General features: G+C 44.8%; 1 protein-coding gene across 1 annotated transcript; it reads left to right on the top strand.

The window, feature by feature from the left end:
* Positions 1 to 5,654: 5,654 nt before the first annotated feature.
* On the top strand, positions 5,655 to 12,521 carry LOC116990408 (tumor necrosis factor receptor superfamily member 18-like). The gene is made up of 5 exons (XM_033048023.1): positions 5,655 to 5,757; positions 7,445 to 7,517; positions 8,789 to 8,883; positions 9,960 to 10,085; positions 12,038 to 12,521. The coding sequence occupies exons 1-5, from the start codon at positions 5,655 to 5,657 to the stop codon at positions 12,181 to 12,183; spliced, it is 543 nt and encodes a 180-aa protein (XP_032903914.1). The 3' UTR covers positions 12,184 to 12,521.
* Positions 12,522 to 14,313: the final 1,792 nt, after the last annotated feature.

Here is a 14,313-nt window from a genome sequence, read left to right as displayed (position 1 = left end):
GTGTTGTTTGTGGTAGGTGACGTGAGGCTGACGCCCGGCTCTGGGCTGTGTCCGGATGCCGCCTCCGCTATCTATCTATGTGCCACCGCTAAGTGTCAGGAGCAAAGATCTTATTGCGGAGCTTTGATCAGGAGCTTTGGTCAGGAGCTCCGGCGCCGCATTCCGATTGTCCGCGCTGCGCCCATGGGGTCCCCGGCGCTCCTCCTGTCTGTGCTGGCAGCTGTGTGTGCGGCGCTACCCCGGGACTGTCCGCCGAAGTTCAGGTTCGATCGAGCCGGGGATGATCCCTGCTGTAAAGGCTGCCCGGCAGGTGAGACCGCGGCCGCGATATTCATGAAGGTCGGGTGACTTGATCCAGCCACTGGTAGGTGAGGGAAGGAGAGAGGAAGAGAGGGGGGAGAGAGAGAGTTTAACATAGGTGCTGCATAGATCGTTTCAGGTCGGTGGGGCTGACCTCGCCTGGGGAGAAGGTACACAAAAATGCTGGAGAAACTCAGCGGGTGCAGCAGCATCTATGGAGCGAAGGAAATAGGCAACGTTTCGGGCCGAAGCCCTTCTTGGAGATGTGGCTGGGCAGTGATTGAAGTGTCAGTGGAGCCACAGTCGCTATTATTAGATTTTAAATATTATGGAAAAGGATAGGACTGCTCCACAAGTTAAAGCCCGGGGTCTCCGGTGCTGCATTCGCTGTAAGGCAGCAACTCTTGGTTCTTGGTCATCCAAAATATTCCAAGTGGAATTTAAACTGGAGGTGGTGGAGGGAGGACTTAAGCCAGAAAGGGTTTTTGGGAAGAAGGTTTTTGGGAAGAACTCAACTGCTGCGCCACCGTGACAGGACAAGTCTCTGAGGCTCAGCAGAGCATTAGTAATAAGTAGAGCCAGGATTTTGCCATAAATGTCATGTGCCTTTTCATGCCTTTTTTGATGATTTCACCAGGATAATGCCTTTTTCACGATCAAGTACCTAAATCAGCCTTTTTTTGCCGTTTTGCTAAAAGGTAGTTTGCTATTTTCTCTGGTTGTACCGTGATTACAATGACGTTTTCTATGTTAACACGTTAATATTAATGTTATTATTAACGTGTTAACATAGTATAATTTACAAGAAAACTTCCACCACCGGGGCAAAACCTGGCGCGCCACCGTCGGTCGTTCATTCGTTCGTGCCTCTGCCCGCTGGTTCAGTCTTCTCCAAGATCTATTTAAGAAAGAACTGATGGAAAAATCGAAGGTAGACAAAAAGTGCTGGAGAAACTCAGCGGGTGAGGCAGCATCTATGGAGAGAAGGAATAGGCGACGTTTCGGATCGAGACCCTTCTTCAGACTGATTGGGAGGGGGGGGGGGGCAGGAAAAAAAGGAAGAGGCGGAGACAGTGGGACTAGGAGAGCTGGGATGTGGAGGGGGAGGGGGGAGGAGGGAGAAGACAAGGGTTATATAAAATTAGAGAAGCCAATGTTGATACTGCTGAGGTATAGACTAACCAAACGAAATACCCAAGCTTGTCTCCTCACTACATTTACTGATGGCTCCAGTCACAAATCTGAGTTTTCGAGTGGTCTGTGCAAGGCATTCATTGATGCTGGAATTCCACTGTGGAAATTGGAAAACAAATCTCTCACAGGCTTTTTTAGAGTAATACACAGAGGAACATATACTAAGCAAGTCATCATTACGGAAAAATTATGTTGACAGCAACTTCAACATTGTGCAGAAAATTAGAGATGAAGTTGTATGTGACAAAATATGGATCTCATTAGACAATACAACCGATGCTGTGGGGAGATATGTTGCCAATTTGGTCATCGGTACACTGGAGGCAGGTCAACCATCAAAGGAGTATTTGTTGACATTGGAAGTATTGGGAAAGTCAAACAGCTCAGTTGTCTATATCTTCACTTGCTGTACTTTGGCCAGAAGGTATAAACGCGAGAATGTTCTTCTGTTTGTGACTTAAAGTTTTATTCCCCAAAATGTCGCATTTGACATGCTTAGTCAAGGACTTCATAGAATTGCCAAGCATATACGTAGCTTGTTTCCAAATTTCGATCGCCTACTTTCCAATGTCAAGAAAATCTTCCTCAAAGCATCGTCATGTGTGCAGCTGTTCAGGGAAATGGCACCTGAGGTTCCGCTATCTCCTCGGCCGGTTTTGACAAGTTCGGGTCCATGGCTCTCTGCTGTACTCTACTATGCTGCAAATTTTGAAAAGATAAAATAAATCGTCAACTGGTTTGAAGAAGAAGAATCTGCTGCAGTCAAGATCGTCAGTGAAATCATCCAGAAAACGTCCCTCCACCGCGATCTTGTGTTTATTGTTTCCAATTTTGCAAACTTCCCACAAGCTACCACTTCCCTTGAGAAACATGGCGAAACATTAGTGAATAACTTGCAGGTTTTCAACAAACTAACTAACGATATTCGTAAAGTTTCTGGCGAGGTAGATAAAGACATACAAGGAAAATGTGAGAGAGTGATTTTAGCTAACAAAGATCTTGAAGAAATAGAAATCATAGCTAAAGTTCTCAAAGGTAGTTCTAATACACAAGATATCGACATGAATATAGAGTCTGTAGCTTGTTTCGGGTATGCACTAGTGACCTCAGCTGAGGTAGAAAGAAGTTTTTCACAACTGATTCTGAATCACAACAGAAGCATATTCTGTCTGACAGACGACATTTTAACACCAGATAATTTGAAAAGAAAATGCTAGTAATTATGTGCAACCAGGCAACTTTGGTCATTTAATATAGTATACCTTTATATTATAATTTGTAACCATATTTTGATGGTGGAAATAAATGCCTTTTTATGCCTTTGTTTGTCAACAAATGCCTTTTTTGTGCCTTTTTTGTAATTTTATTCTGCCTTTTTGCCTGCCTATTTCAGAGTTTTTTAATGCCTAAACATCCTGGCTCTAGTAATAAGAAACTCAATAGTTGGGATTATGTCCAGAGAGGTAGATTTGCTTGTACAACTTGGGAGGTTTAAAGCTAGATTGTCAGGAGGCAATAAGGAGGCAGATGAGAAACTGGGGGCAAATACTGTAGTCAAAGTCCTGCATTACTTGCAAGATTTTCAGATGGGGAGCACAGCAAAAAGAGAGGAAAGACCAGTGGGTTAAACAGCATTTACCTTCATGCAAGAAGGTTAACAGGTAAAGCAGTTCATTTCAGGCTTGGACTCCAACTGGTTTGTTTCTCTGTCCGTACAGAACTGGCTATCACATCCATGATATCGCCTCAGTTTTTCTTCGCACTTCATTAACACATCCTGCTATTTGCAACATCTCACATTTCAGTGCCTATTCACCCACACACCTACCTTTTCCTGCAACTCAACATTATTTTATTTCTCACTTTATCCCTATCACAGTGAAGACTCTTCAACCTGAAAGGTTAACTAGGTTTTTTCCCCCACAGCCTGTAGCATTGCTACTTAAGCCCCTGTCCCACTTTCACGACCTAATTGACGACCTCTGCCGAGTTTGCCCTTGACTCATACTCGCAGCATGGTCGCCACGAGGTCGTAGGAGGTCTTCGTAACTCTTCCTCATGCTCGTGAGTGGTCTCCGCGTACTCGTGGCCTCAAGTAGGTTGCGGCGTTTTTTCCAGCCTGATAAAAAATGTCCACGAGTAAAAAAAAAGGTCGGCAAGGAAAAGATTGATACCTTTTACTCATAGGTAGGTCGTAGTAGGTCATGATGGCAGTCGTAGATAGTCGTAGGTAATCGTATGTAGTCGTAGGTCGGTAACTGGCCCGAGAAAAAAAAATGCAAACATGACATAATTTTATCATGTGATCATTATCCACACTTAGCTAGTCGTAGTTGGTCTTAGGTGTAGAAGACTGAGGTCGAGGGGGGTCGTAAGAGGTCGTAGACATTGTCGTAGGAGGTCGTAGGAAGTCGTAGACATAGTCGTAGGAAGTCGTAGACATAGTCGTAGGAGGTCTTTTACTTACTCGTCTAGGGTCTTCTAAACTCATGGATTAGGTCGTCCAAGTGGGACAGGCCCTTTAATGGTTCTTTTATTTTCCAGGTAACTATTTGGCAAAGGACTGTACTGCACTCTCGGATTCCACGTGTGCAACATGTCCAAAAGGATCATATTCCGAGCAATGGAACAACATTTATTCCTGCTTCCGCTGTGATGAGTGTGGATACGGTAATGTCACATTTACTCAAATTGTCAACGTTCTCACTGTGTGTTAATGCAAATGTAACACCTCCTGATAAACAGAGACATCATATGTGAGGACCTCAGCAGGTGAGGCAGCATCTATGGAGCAAAGGAAATAGGCAACGTTTCGGGCCGAAACCGTTCTTCAGACCGAAACGTTGCCTATTTCCTTTGCTCCATAGATGCTGCCTCACCCACTGAGTTTCTCCAGCATTTTTGTCTACCTTCGATTTTCCAGCATTTGCAGTTCCTTCTTGAACATCATATGTGAGGATATTGGATAAGGTCATCAGAGGCCAATGCAATTCTTATCAAAGCAATCGCATTGACAAAGGATCTCGCCTTTTAAGCTTTAAAAAAAGGATAGCAGCTGAAGGAGATAACAGTTCTTTATTAAAATGATACTAGTGGACTTGTTTTAATGTATCAACTGAAGAACAAACCCCTCTGACTGTGCAACTCTCCCTCAGTATTACACTGGTGTCTCAGTCTGTAGTTCCTGCTCACATGTCTGATAGACATAGGATCATAGTATCATACAGAATGGAAACAGGCCATTCGGCCCAACTTGTACACACCAACCAACATCTCCCATCTACACGAGTCCCACCTGCCTGCGTTTGGCTCATATTCCTCTAAACCTGTCCTATCCATGTACCTGTCCAAATATTGCTTTGAATCCACAACTTATTAACTAAAGGCTGATACAGTACATTTCCAGATGCTTAATTTGACATCCTAGATTAGATATTACTGTGCAAATGATGATTTGTCTAAAAGTTTTCTGGTGAGATGAGTAGATTGTCCAGCCCTGTCTCGCAGCAAAACCCAGACACCGTGGGTTGAGTGATGTCAACAACCAACCGGCATCACAGGACGTTACTAAAAACAGAATCAACGCACCCGCCTGGACTGCGGGTTGAGAGTGGTGGGTAGGAACATGGTCATTGGAGACAGGAAATCAGCGCTACTTCAACTTCAGACAAAGAAGGGAAATGTAACTGTGCCTTGAGTCCAATTGGATAATATGACCTCCCAGAGTTCAAACCCATACTCCATCCCCACCACTCACAATCTCGCTTTGATGTCAAGGGATGTTGATTTAATTCTGTTTTGTGGTTATTGTATTTAGAGAGTTTAGTTAAGAGTTTAGAGATGCAGTGCGGAACCAGGCCCTTCGGCCCACCGAGTCCATGCCGACCGGCGATCCCCATACACAAGCACTATTCTACACAGTAGGGACAATTTACAATTTTACCTTCCCAATTAACCAACAAACCTGTATGTCTTTGGAGGAAACCGGAGCACCCAGAGAAATCCCACGTGGTCACGGGGAGAGCATACAAACTCCGTACAGACAGCACCCGCAGTCAGGACCGAATCCGAGTCTGTGGGACTTTGTCTAAGGCAGCAACTCTAGCGCTGTGCCACCGTGCCACTCTTGTACTAAAGTACCTTCTGTTCTTGCAACAGGGATGAAGTATAAGAGAAATTGCACGTCCATCTCCAATGCCCAGTGTGAATGCGGTGACGGCTATGTTTGCAAAGACAGCAACTGCAGAAGCTGCATCTTACCAGGTAAACGTTCCTACTGACCTGCTGCAAGCAACTGTGTGCTCAATGTAAACCAATCGATTGAAAGGTGGGTGCTGGCTGTCAGTATCGTGCTTCTGATCATCATTTTAACGCTTGTCTAATCAATTAAATGAACTGCCTGCGGTGCCTGTGTAACTGGAAGACACCCCTGTCCACCTGGCTGCCACAACAACTGGGGAAACACATAAAATGCAATCACTCATAGAAACGTATTGAATAGTGAAAGGCCTGGGTGGAGAGGATATTGAGAGGATGTTTCCACTAGTGGGAGAGTCAGAGGCCACGTCCTCAGAATAAATATATGTATTTTTAGAAACGTGATGAGGATTGGGGTTTTTTTAGTCAGAGGCGTGGTGAATCTGTGGAATTCATTGCCACAGACGCCTGTGGAGGCCAAGTCAATGGATATTGTTAAGGCGGAGATTGACAGATTCTTGATTAATAAGGGTGTCACAGGTTATGGGGAGAAGGCAGGAGAATGGATTTGAGAGGGAAAGATAGATCAGCCACGATTGAATGAACAGATCGATTAAGGCCATGACAAGATGACTCAAAACCGTCCACCATCTGAAGTCTGAAGAAGGGTCTTGATCCGAAACGTCACCTATTCCTTCTCTCCAAAAAATATTGCCTGTCTTGCCTGCTGCCCGAGTTACTCCAGCTTTTTGTGTCTACCTCCACCATCTTTCTTTTTGGGATCTTAGCGTCATTAACACCATTGTTTTTTTTCTATTACTAAAAACTGTTGAGGAGTTGATGTCAGGGGAGTGGGCGGGACAGAGGTAGAATGTAGGCGGAGACAGTAAGACTGGTGGGAGAACTGTGAAGGGGAGGGGATGGAGAGGGAAAGCTTTCTCTCTCTCTCTCCCAGGAGAACTGGGAAGGGGGAGGGGATGGAGAGAGAGGGAAAGCTTTCCCTCTCTCTCTCCATCCACTCCCCGTCCCAGTACTCCCACCAGTCTTACTGTCTCCGACTACATTCTATCTCTGTCCCGCCCACTCCCCTGACATCAGCCTGAAGAAGTTTTGGCCTAAAACGTCACCCATTCCTTCTCTTCAGAGATGTTCCCTGTCCCGCTGAGTTACTCTAGCATTTTGTGTCCAATTTAAACCAGCATCTGCAATTCTTTCCTACACATCTTAGAAACATAGAAACATAGAAAATAGGTGCAGGAGTAGGCCATTCGGCCCTTCGAGCCTGCACCGCCATTCAATATGATCATGGCTGATCATCCAACTGAGTATCCTGTACCTGCCTTCTCTCCATACCCCCTGATCCCTTTAGCCACAAGGGCCATATCTAACTTACTCTTAAATATAGCCAATGAACTGGCCTCAACTACCTTCTGTGGCAGAGAATTCCACAGATTCACCACTCTCTGTGGAAAAAATGATTTTCTCATCTCGGTCCTAAAAGACTTCCCCCTTATCCTTAAACTGTGACCCCCTTGTTCTGGACTTCCCCAACATCGGGAATAATCTTCCTGCATCTAGCCTGTCCGACCCCTTAAGAATTTTGTACGTTTCTATAAGATCCCCCCTCAATCTTCTAAATTCTAGCGAGCACAAGCCAAGTCTATCTAGTCTCCTGTATGTTTAGTAATATGGTAGCTGTATGATGTTTGTTCTATTGGCATTCATGTCATGACCAACCTCTCCTTTATTGCAGGTGTGGAAAGCATTCCTTGCTCAACAGGGACATTTTCCACCACAGGAACCAGGCCCTGCCAACTATGGACCAAGTAAGGGTGGCGATCTGTTTCAATGGTTGTCCTTGACTCTTCTGCTATTACTTCCAGAAATTTGCTGAGTGACACCAGAAGAGGACATTGTGAACATCGGCAATTTCCTGGAATCCAGGATGCACGTTAATGTTCCCTTTTCACATAATTGGTTTAAATCAAACTTCAGCCCAGCAAATTCCTGCTCTGACACATCTGCTCTGTTTGATTACTCAAAATTGCTACAAATATTCATTATTTCCAGGACATTCACAGTCAAGAGCTTTGCCCCACCTTGTTCATGCTGACCACGTTTGTATGCTGAGCTAGTTCTATTTCCCTCCATTGGCATTGCAGTTGTAATTTATCTGCTTCTATAGTTTGGCGGATGTAAGAACGCCAACCACGTTTTTGTGAGCTTATTTATTTCAGAAATAACTCTTTGGTTTACAGGTCCTCACAAACACGTCTGACCAGCTACACAACTGTGGCGCAAAAGCGAAACCGTGCGAAAACAGTAGCCCCTCCCGAGTCACGTGACTGCAGCTTCCGAACGCCGGGTTCGACACCTGCGTGCGCCAGCAGGCGCCACTACAATAGCTTCCTCTGGCAGCTAGTTCAGACACGGACAATCTTCAGCGCAAAAGTTGCCTCAGAGGTCCCTCTTAAATCTCCCCACTTTCGCCATAAGCCTACGCTCTCTAGTTTTAGAATCCTATACCCTGGAAAAAGGTCTATGAGAGTTCACTTTATCCATGTTCCTCATGATTTTATCCGCCTCAATACGGTCACCCCTCAGCGTCTTATACTCCAAAGAAACAAGGAATAAAAGCCATGGGGCAAAGGATTCCTCTGGCCATATGCATTCCTCCCCCCTCACAGTCTGAGATATCCATGCCTGGCATTAAGTTTGCACAAAGTATCTATTTATTTTTCTTAACATCACTTCATATCTTGCCCCACACCTTGCTCCACTATTTTGGTCTATGTGAAGGACCTTGACTGGAAACATGAACTGTCCAATTCCCTCCATGAATGCTACTTGACCCGCTGAGTCCCTCCAGCTGGTCAAGTCTCTCTTTCGCTATAGGGTTTTCAGTGTCCTGTGCCTTTGGTTCAGAGGAGAACTTGGATAAGACAATGTGGATTCAGTGTGGCCATGTTACTCTGGGGTGTGGGAAGGGGTGGGGATGAGCGGGGAAAGGAGACGGTTGGCTCGAGTCTATTGTTGCATTGTGTAAATACTTCCCCCAATCTTCTCAGTAATGCTGTTGTCTCTGTACTTTTAAAAGTTGCACCAGTCTGGGTCAAGTCGAAATAGTACCTGCCAATCAAACCAGTGATGCCATCTGCGATTATATCCAACACACACAAATCAGGCAGAAATGTAAGCGGTGACTCAGGTATTTTATTTGGTGTATTTAAACAGTCTTCATGCTCAAGTCAGTACCAGCTCTTGGTTATTATTTTCCTAAATGTCTTGTAATTTATGCTGCCTTAAACTTGAAATGAGAGATGTATGCAATTGTTTTACAGCCTGTGGTTTAAGAAAGTCCCATTATAGAAAATATGAAACTGAAACAGGCCATTTCACCTCACACCTGCCTCAACATTCTGTTAGATTATGGCTGATCATTACATCTTACAGTATGATATAGTAGTACACTTATCTCAGAGTAACCCTAGATTGCCTGGTTCTTCAACATGCAGTTGGTGCCACAGTCCCGGGTTTTCATCCATTGTTAAGATACGACCAAGATAGGAGCAGAATTAGGCCATTCGGCCCACCGAGTCTACTCTGCCATTCGATCATGTGACAGAACAGAATGATCTGCAAAGAGCTCAAAGATTATTGTGCACTTCCCTTGTTTCTCCAAGTCAGCGCTCAGAGTCAATAGTCTGAGTGTACGTGCTCTTTCTTGGCTGCTGACTACACGGGTTGACAAAACACTCTTTAGGCAGGATGAGAAAAGGAATGTATACATCCAATTACAACTTAAAAACAAACTTTTATTTGTAATGTGGAAAAACAAAAGAACAAACTCTCTTTTAAACTTTGCACCTTTCACCTTAAAGCTGGGCCTTTAATATTTGACATTTCCACCCTGGGAAACAGATTCTGACTACCTACTGTATCTGTGCCTCTCATAATTGTATATACTTTTATCAGGTCTTCCCTCAGTATTGAATGTTCCAGAGGAAACAATCCGAGTTTGTCCAAGCTCTCCTTGCAGCTAATACCCTCTAATCCAGGCAGCACTTTGGTAAACCTCTTCTGCACCCTCATCGAAACCTCCGCACCATTCCTAAAATGGGTGACCAAAGCTGCACACAGTACTCCAAATGACAGTGCTATCCACTTCGGCCATGATAGTACTTACAAGGACATGGGTGAATTTCTTTCTGTGGCAAACTTTCAACAAAATGTCTAATTGATTGATTTTTCTCTGCCCAACGATTCAGCTCTCACTTTGGAAGTTGTAATGAGCATCATTGTCTTCATCAGCCTCTTCCTGCTCTGTCTATCAGTTGGAGTGCACATCGCCAAGTGCAGGAGGAAAAGGAAGGTAGAATTTGTGTTGTTACCAGGTAAATAAAATGATGACTTGGTTGTCGGGTTTCCTTTTAATCTGGAACTGGTCTCCTGGCTGCAGTGAAGAGAGGGCACACGGCAGGTGGGGCTTCTCTCAGTCATTTGACAGAGAAATGATCACTGGCACTGACTGATTTGTAGCCTGTGGCCTGACTGAAGTGGTGCAGAAGGCAGAAGTGGATGAGCGCACACCCGGATATCCCATTATCACGTGGGCCTGTAATGTAGTTTGAGACCAACTTCCATGGAGAGTGGGGCAGTGGACATATTGTTCTGAGGATGGGAAACCTCTATTGGTTTCCACAAGGCCGTGCTACTTGACAGGCTGGAGCAGATTGGATCAGAAAACCTGGGAACTGTAGTGGTCTGGGATGTTGGAGGGGTTGCAATGGATGCCTCCTGATTGTTCTGCTCCTTTCACCCACTGTTTACCGAACCCCTGAAAGCGGCAATCAGTCAAATATAGAATAGTTCATAATAAGTTCATGATCATAAGCGCAGAAGTCTGTGCTGCCGCTCAATCATGGCTGATCTATCTTTTTCTCTCAAGTTATTAGATGTAGGCAGTATCTTATTTTACAGGCTACTGATTATATTTTAGTTAAATGCCCATCTTAACACTAATGAATAGCATCATCATTGGCTTCCATTAAGTAGGGAGTGGGGCCCTGTTTTAGACATCTTGAATGTAAGTGTCAGCGCTATCTGTGTCTGCCTCTCCAATGGCGCTGTGTACTCTGTCCTCCATCACTGTGCCCTCCTCTCCTCCAACGGCACCATGTATTCCCTGTGTACTCCCGCCTCCTTTGCCGCTATGCACTCCCTCTCCTCCTCTGGTGCTATGCGCTCCCTATACTCTGGCACTGAGTGCTCCCTCTGCTCCTCTGGTGTCATGGCTTCCTCCACCTCCGGCTCTGCGTTCTCTCCTCGTCCGACACTCTTCATTCTCTCCTCCTCCGGTGCTGTGCACTCCCACTCCTCCTTCGGTACCGCGGGCTCTCTCCTCTGATGTTGTACATTCCCTCTCCTTTCCGTCACTATGCCTTCCCTCACTCCGTCAAAGCTGTACACTCTATCCTCTGCACTTTACTCTCCCTCTCCTCCTGCGTGCTGGGTGCTCCCTCCTCTTCTGCTGCTGTGCACTCTCTTCTCTGGTGCTGTGCGCTCCCTCCACCAACCCTCTGCTGATGCTGTGTAGAGGATCCCAGGCCTCAGTCTTCAGTTATTTACTATTTATTTCATTGAACAGGAGAAGGGGCCAAACTGTAAGCTTTCTAAGTTTGCCAATGATGTGATACTCAGTGTTGGGGCATTGTAATAGAATGCTACTAGAATGTAGTAGCACATAGGGAGATTCCCCAGTTTGTTCCTGGAATAAATGGGTCCTATTTTAGACGTTAGACAGTTTGGGTCTGTATTGCTCACAGATTAGAAAAATGAGATGTGACATTAAGATATATAAAATTAAGATGAAGCATGGCAGCTTAGATGTTGAGGTTTTTCATGAGGGAGAATCTTGAAAAAGTGGGCATAATTAAAAGATGAGGGGCCAGTTGAGGGGTAATGAATCTTTGAAATTCCCCACACAGAGTTGTAGAGGCCAGATCATTGTAAATATTTACGGTAGAGGTAGTTACGTAAAATTGGAGAATTCAATTGTTCATACCATTCGGTTAGAAACTACCCAAGCAGAATGAGTGGAATACTCTTAATGTCCTGTGTTCCACCTGCCTTTCCACCACATTCCCCCATTCGTGCCACTGTGTAGATCAAGACCATTCTATGCATACTGCTCTGGAGTGGAACTTGAATCCAGAACCTTTGGCCTCCTGTGAGCATCAGTACCACCGAGCCCTGGCAGCTGATCATAATGTTATTTCGGAAGGGAAAGAAGTGAATGGATAATCATTATTTACTGTTATTTTCTTATTATTTTAAACTTTCCCAGTGACAGATAAAACACAAGCAGCACTTCCTACATTGTCTGAAGACACCATCACCATCCGCCACCCAGAACAGGAATGTGGAGGGCCGTCTCAGCCACAAAGATTGTGCAAGGAGCACACCAGTGTGGAAGACCCTTGTGGGTGCTGACCCTGGGCATTTGTGCAGCTTCACTGACCTTGGGTTCCATGCTCGCTGTTGCTTGAATTGCACTATAATTTGCTAGAATGCTGAATGGGAATGTCATATCACATTCATTAACTCTTGGCTACTGTTTCTAATAGCTGATTTCCAATGGCAAGGAATGATGGAAGAAAAGCAGTTGAGAGAGGGAATTAAGGATTAGGGCAATGGTTCATTAAATGTACTGACATACTCGTGAGTAGAATGGAAGGAAAAACAAAGTCAGAGGTAGAGTTGCTGCCTTACAGCGCCAGAGACATGGGTTTGATCCAGACGACGGGTGCTGTCTGTATGGAGTTTGTACGTTCTCCTGGTGACCTGCGTGGGTTTTCTCCGGGTGCTCTGGTTTCCTCCTACACTGCAAACACGTACAGGTTTATAGGCTAATTGGCTTGGTAAAATTGTACATTGTCCCTAGTGTGCAGGATAGTGCTAGTGTATGGGGTGATCACTGGTCAGTATGGACTTGATGGGGCGAAGGGCCTGTTTCCGCACCGTATCTCTCAAATAAAAAAATGCTGTCTGGATGATAAGTAACTGACAGAATGGATTAAACAAATAAAGGAGGCACATGACCAACGTCAGGTGAGAATGAGACTATTTATTGTAAGCAGAGGCACTGAATATGTTAGCAGGGAAGCAAAGATGGAACACCAGTCTGTACACTAGTTTGGCCACAGCCTGAGCACCGTCGACAGTTCTGCTCGTATCATTTGAATGTGCAATTTCATGGAAGGGTCTGCAGTGAATGCCCAGTTGCTCTATCCAAGGTCCTCAACATTTTATTCACCTGAATTGTCTTTCCTCGGACTCCTCCGTCCTCAGCCGATCTGAGCCTCTCATAGCGACAGTTTTCCAGTCTGTGGAGATTGTGGGAGGATCCAGTTCTGTTTCCAGGGGGATTTCAAACCAGGAATGTAGGTTTAAAGTAATTGGCAAAGGACCAGATTGGAACAAAGAAAATCACCCAAGGATGGCGTGGCACTAGCAAACAGCCCGTAAGGATGGTGGGGCAAAACATTTGTGTAAATAACCCACATTAGAGACTAATTGTCCAAATTGTGGAATGAAGGGTTCGTTGGCAACATGGGTTAAAAAATGGTGGTTCAACATCAGAGGGTCATGGTACACAATTATCTGGTGTTCCCCAAATGTTTGTTCTAGGACTACAACTTTGATATATAGTAATTAGTTAGTTAAGGTATGTAGGGTAAAGTTTCTAAATTTGCAGATGGAAGTTTGGTAAACCATGAAGAGGATGATGGATCAAAGGGGCAAGGCTGGATGGAATAGGCACACAAGTGGCAGATGAAGTTTCATGGAGAGAAATGATACATTTGGCAGAAGGAAGAGATAATATAGACCAGTTTTATAGGGTGTGCAACAGAGGAAATGTGTGGAACCAGAAATGTGTAAAAGATCTACCGTTTGTGGAGCAAGTTCATTGGGCAATGGTCTGTGTGGGATGTCCTCGAGACGTGGTGAATCCTACTGAGTAGGAAGGAACTGCAGATGCTGGTTTAAATCGAAGATAGACACAAAATGCTGGAGTAACTCAGCGGGACAGGCAGCATCCCCGGAGAGAAGGAATGGGTGATGTTTCGGGTCTGTGGAACGGTCTTGACCCGAAACATCACCCATTCCTTTTCTCCAGAGATGCTGCCTGTCCCGCTGAGTTACTCCAGCATCTTGTGTCTATCTTTGGTGAATCCTACTGATAGTCACTTGGTAGAATGCCTCATTATTAGGCCACTCAAACAATCTAAGACCGTGGGAAAGGTCCTTCCCCTCAGAGCCTTCGTGCAGTAGGAATCTCACCATCGTCGTGAGCTGAGTTTTAATGGTAGAGTACCAAACTGTTTCCCGTCGCACAGCAAGACCAGAAATTGCGGCTTTCTGCAAGGACAATGTCTACATTGGAAAGTGTATCTGGAATGTAAATGTCAGTTCCGTTTTCTCAGTGGAGTGAGACATGCTGATGTCATATAATGACTGTACTTGAACAAGATGAGGCACGTTGACCTTTATGACCTGTAACAATTTGTCTACTGTAACATAATCTGACAAATTTGATAAATTAAATAAAGTTTTGGATAA

This window comes from Amblyraja radiata, chromosome 31, assembly GCF_010909765.2.
Source record: "Amblyraja radiata isolate CabotCenter1 chromosome 31, sAmbRad1.1.pri, whole genome shotgun sequence".
Lineage (NCBI taxonomy): Eukaryota > Metazoa > Chordata > Chondrichthyes > Rajiformes > Rajidae > Amblyraja > Amblyraja radiata.
Note: the sequence above shows the minus strand (reverse complement) of the source record. Positions and strands in the feature narration are given on the sequence as shown.